The sequence below is a fragment of the Rhodamnia argentea genome, chromosome 10, assembly GCF_020921035.1.
Source record: "Rhodamnia argentea isolate NSW1041297 chromosome 10, ASM2092103v1, whole genome shotgun sequence".
NCBI classification, from domain to species: domain Eukaryota; kingdom Viridiplantae; phylum Streptophyta; class Magnoliopsida; order Myrtales; family Myrtaceae; genus Rhodamnia; species Rhodamnia argentea.
Genome location: NC_063159.1, coordinates 24,398,834 through 24,404,165, shown reverse-complemented (window position 1 = coordinate 24,404,165; position 5,332 = coordinate 24,398,834). Strand labels below are relative to the sequence as shown.

The 5,332-nt window shown below is 35.8% G+C and overlaps 1 protein-coding gene across 1 annotated transcript; it reads right to left on the bottom strand.

The window, feature by feature from the left end:
- Positions 1-1,935: 1,935 nt before the first annotated feature.
- LOC115735122 lies at positions 1,936-2,563 on the bottom strand. Its single transcript, XM_030666220.2, has one exon. The coding sequence runs from the start codon at positions 2,496-2,498 to the stop codon at positions 2,067-2,069; it is 432 nt and encodes a 143-aa protein (XP_030522080.1). The 5' UTR covers positions 2,499-2,563; the 3' UTR covers positions 1,936-2,066.
- Between the last annotated feature and the right edge of the window lie 2,769 nt (positions 2,564-5,332).

Here is a 5,332-nt window from a genome sequence, read left to right as displayed (position 1 = left end):
GGGGCGTGACAATACCAGACATATCAGCCGCCACGTAAGTGAACAGCTCAAACCAATTGGCCCTTAAAAAAAAAAAAAACCAATTGGCCCTTATTTCTATTTTGGGATAAGTACACTGAAAATCCGAAAACTTATCGCGAAAGTGCAATTGAGTTGTAAAACTTTCAAAAAATACAATAAAATAATTACATTTGAGTCTTAAAACTTTCAAAAGATACAATCAAATCTTAAAACTTATTACGGAAGTATAATCATATTATAAAACTTTCAAAAATACAATCAACGAAAGAATTTAATTTCACGGATTCGACAAGTTTTAGGACTTGATTGTACTTTTTGAAAGTTTTAAGATTCAATTGCACTTTCTAACAAGTTTTAGAATTTAATTGCACTTTTTAAAAATTTTAGTATTTAATTGTACTTTTACGATAAGTTTTAGGATTTTCAACTTAATTATCCCTTCTATTGTTTGAAATTATTTTCCAATTTCTCTTCTTCCCATTTTGCCACCCAACCTTGTCCTTCTGCAGCTGCAACCAGGTGGAACATAATTGACCACCCACTCCCAGTCGTGACCTCCCTCGAGCGAGGTCACCATGCCGACGCCACCACCACTCCTTGGTCAGCATGACGGTATTTTTCTTGGGTGTGGTGTCTGTTGTGTAAATCCCACAAAAGAGTGACGGTACTTTGATCCTCGGGGTAATTTCACAGGATAAATTTACTCTCATAACTGTAGAGGGTTCCGATCCTAATAGAAAATAGCATCCGTTATTTTTATTTAACGCTTGCTACCACTTTTTGTATTGTTTCATTCATGTGAGATTTTGAATTATATGAATATCATGTGAAACTTGCATGGTATGATTGGGATTGAATAAATGGGGTGCATCTTGCTCGTTTATTGTGATCCTCCATCTTGTAATGGTACATACTTCATATAATATAAGTGCTTCGACATCAACAGCATAAAATGTAATCTTCGAAAAGCCACTGCCAGCAACTTCGGAACCCAATTGCTTCGCAGTCGATGCATTCTTAATCAATTTTGTGCCAAAGACGTACGCATTTCGCAGATGTCATTTTCTGCCCTTTGGATTACTACTACTCGGGAATGGTGACTTGTCATTACTCGGAGCGAGTCAAATGTATGGAACTTTGTAATGAAATTACAGGTAAATAATAAAAGACCAAACCAGAAGCACCAAGTACTAAGAGAGCGAAATCAACTGGCGTCAACCGATATGATCATGACTAGAGACAACCTTTATCTACACAGATATCTGTCTCATTCTCCTTGGACAAATGTTGTTAGTGTTCCTAGTTCACCAAATGTGGAGGCCATAAATGCAGCCTCCCTTTCTGATTTGCGTTGAGTTACCTGCTCCTCAAGCCATATAGTTCAACTTTGCAGTATTTACTTTTTTTTTTTCCTTTTCTTTTACATATCGATAGAGATTTTTCATAGTTCAACATGATATTGTGTGACGTTATTACATTTCTTTAAAACTAAGTACAAAGCGTCGTAAAATGTGAGTATTTTGTTTTAGTTTGTTAAACAAGTGCAAGGCACTGTAAAATCAAAAGGTTATGCGGTACAATATCGAACTTGAGAACCACAGATTGTTCAAAGAAATCTTTGTTCTGTCAAGTCAGTGTTGAAGAAGAAAAACTTGCTGCCTCGAAATCCATGTTTGCAACTCACTAATTAAAATACTGGTTGGCGATTTTTTTTTTTTTTTGTTTCCAACCAGAGACGAAGAATATGGTTCTCTCCACGAATTCTTTTGAGGGTATATTGAAATGGGTTTAATGGAAATCATTTTTTCACATCAAATACTTGCGATATACGAAACAAGTATTCTTATTGAAAATTTCATCCAGCGATCCACGCGCGAAAAAGAAAGAAAAAATAAGTTTTATGATTCACCCTTGTCAAGAAGCAAGATGAGAACTTATATTGCAATATAACAAGTAAGCAATAAAGATTGTGCTTTTACATTCTTACTTACAACGACACATATAGCAAACCGAATGACTTCTAAACCAATTTCTTCCTTGTTTTTTTACTCGTGATCCACAACATCAACACTAGCAGAGCAAGAGAGTAGCCTGTGGAAGATCTGAGACACAGCACTCCATGATAACTCCCTCACCCTCCTCAACATCACACACCTCTTCTTCCCCCTTGTCCTTCCTCTTGTTGTCTCCTTGTTGTCCTTCCTCTTTCTCTCTCTACCAAAACACTTGGTCTTGCACACTTGGTCTTCTTCCTTGGAGAAGGGGTAGCTCCTCAGGTATATCTGCCGGCACGAGATGCTGTCCACGACCTTGGCGCGGTAGCGGTGGTGGTCGTTGCCCTGGGCGGTGACCGAGCGCACAAACTCAGCATCCGACTCGGGCCACTTGTAGAGGTTCACATACGTGGCTCGGACCGGGACTCGGCGGTCGCTGCACACGGTGTCGTTTAGGCAGTTCGTTATGCAGACGGAGCTCATTGTTTTGGAGATGGGTTTTGGCTTAGTCCAGCTTTCCTATTTGGGGGTTGCAGATATAAAGGGTACATGTGCTGAAAGCTTAGATTGGAAGCAAAGATAGCATGAGTGAGTGAGAGAGAGAGGGGGGGAGAGCACATAAAAGGAAATAATAGAATGCCCCATGCTTATAGTCGATGCCGAGAGGGTCTACCTCTTCATCATATTAGAGAATTGTTTCCTAAATAAAATAATCATCCAGATAAGTTACTCAAATAATATTAGTCCTATAAAAATTATAATTAGGAAGTTGCTCAAAAAATAAAGCGTGGGTCATCATGAAAAGGGCCTTCAAGTTTTCATGGAAGATCACGAGTAGTGATTGGTTTTTTTAGGGGGCTATCGGAGCTTATGATGGGGGTCGCACAAGGCGCTGAAATTGATGATTCGACATAGTTGCTAATGACCGTGTTTCTTCAAGCATTGATTAACAATTATGATGGGGCTCTTGGTACATTTGAGATATATTGCATACAAAATATGTATTGTTATTATATGAAGAGGTTATATGAAGAGATTTTGATTGACACAATCTCTACATATCTCTTTGTCTCGCCAAATCTGGGGAGACTCAACCTTGGCGTCTATGGGCGAGGTCGAGCTCGCCCAACGCCGGTCTCCAATTCAGCGACCGGCTAGCGAAAGAAGAAGAAAAAGAAAAAAAATCAAAAAATTATTAAAGTACTATTATAAATTGTCCACGTCGGTGTCGGCGTCCATGTTAGCGCCGGTCGGCCAAAGTGAACCGAATGGATTGAATGATACAAATACAAAAAGTTTAGGATTCAATTGTTAAAAAAAATTGGGACTGAATTGACACAATTGTAATATATTTAAGATTTTTTGATAATTTTCCTAATTACCTAAGATTTTTGTGTACTTCATTTGTTATCTAGCAATGCTTAAGATGCTAATTCGGAAAGCTCAATAGATTTTTTTTAATAAATGAATTTTAAACGGTATGTTAGCGGTGTAGATAAATAATCACATGAAACATGATTCAAGCACCGACACGTAAATAATTTTGGCAAATTTCAAATCGGGGTTTAATAAAAGTCCGAAATCAAGCATTAGCTTTTAAAAAGCTGACAAAACTTCGTAACTTGACTTCAAAACTTTACTTCTGTGAGCCTTTTGTTGAAAATTCTTTTGGGTATTCTTGTCACAAAGATCAAATGTGCGTATCCAAGGAAGCCACGTGTTAATAATACGATCGAGATCACCCAATTAATAATTATTGACTACGTGAGGTTTGGGCCAACATCGGCCTAACAAAGGAATTGTACTTGGGCCAGGCCTAACATATTAATTTGTTTTCTGTTCAGATAATCCCGATTTGGGTACATTACTGCTCTTTCCGATGAAACCCATTTTGCTGAGCCTAAGGTCATGTAGGGACTTTTCAGATAGAGGACAAATAGCTTGAGCCCATTATGAAAGTTAAAAAAAAGAACGCATTGCAAGCTCATTTTATGACAATACATGCAACAATATCAATCATAGTGAAATGCATATTTCCTCTATTAAGATAACACCACAAATAGTTATTGAACTTTCGTCCAATATGTAATTCGATCCATAAACTTATAAATTATTCAAGGTGGTCCCTGAACTTTATTCTAATGTGTAATGTTGTCCATGAACTTTCAAATTATTCCATGTGGTCCCTAAATTTTTGTTACATGTTCAACTTAGTTCCTAAATATATGAAAATGTTTAATGTTGTTCCAAATTTGAATTAATGGAGAGATAGCATTGACCATTTTATATAGTTCTAGGAGTAAGTTGAACATGTATCAAAAGTTTAGGGATCACATTGAATAAATTAAATTTCAAAGAACATATTGTATATGAGGATAAAGTTCATGGACTACATTGAACAACTCAAAAGTTCATAGATTACATTGCATATTAGGCCAAAGTTTAACTACTATTTATGTCATTTTCCCTCCTCTATTATGTTTGACTCATCCATGATCGCCTACGAAGAAGAGTCATGTCAATTTCATTTTGACGAAAAAAAAATAAACAAACAATATTGCATTTGGAAGACCTCCTCAAGGAATTCATGGAAGCCATTTGATACGCAAAAAATGAATAATTTCAGCAATATTTTTTTTTAAAATAATCGCTTGTATCGTTTGAGATAATTAATTAATAAAAAATATTTTTATTATTGAAAACAATTTATGCCTAAACATTTTCCTCGATGATGAATTGTGTAAGCGATGTAATTGGTCATTTAAAAAAAAGCATTTTTCAAATTATTTATTTTTTGCGAAAGAAATGGAGTCTAAATACAAATCATTTTGTTTTTTTTTCTAATAAGGCGTCAAATGAGTTAGTGAGATGCCTAGGTCTTAGACAGTTAAACCGATGAGGTCCCGGGTTCGATTCATAGCGACCACGTCTTGGGAGACTTACCCGATGGTATTGGTAAAACCTCCTTCACCCCGAGGAATAATCCATTGCACGTGGGAAACCTCGGTTATCAAAAAAAAAAAAATACGATTCATTTTTCATTGTCACAAATGAATGAACAAAAATATTTTTTTCATTATAAAGTTTTTTCACTATTTATAACAAAATTTATGTTTAAACATTTTTATGGGCAATAAAAATATAAATTTCGTCTACTCATTTTGTAAGTGATATAGGCGATCATTTTTAAGAAAATATTTTTTTAATCATTCATTTTTTTCTAAAAAAAAAAAAAGAAGTCTTAGTTCGCATGATGCAGTTGACTAGTCAATCTCTATCATAGGAATCAGTCTACCAATAGCTTCCAAGATCTGGCC

Coding starts and splice junctions, on each gene's coding strand:
- LOC115735122 (XM_030666220.2), bottom strand. CDS start 2,498: ATGAGCTCCGTCTGCATAACGAACTGCCTAAACGACACCGTGTGCAGC.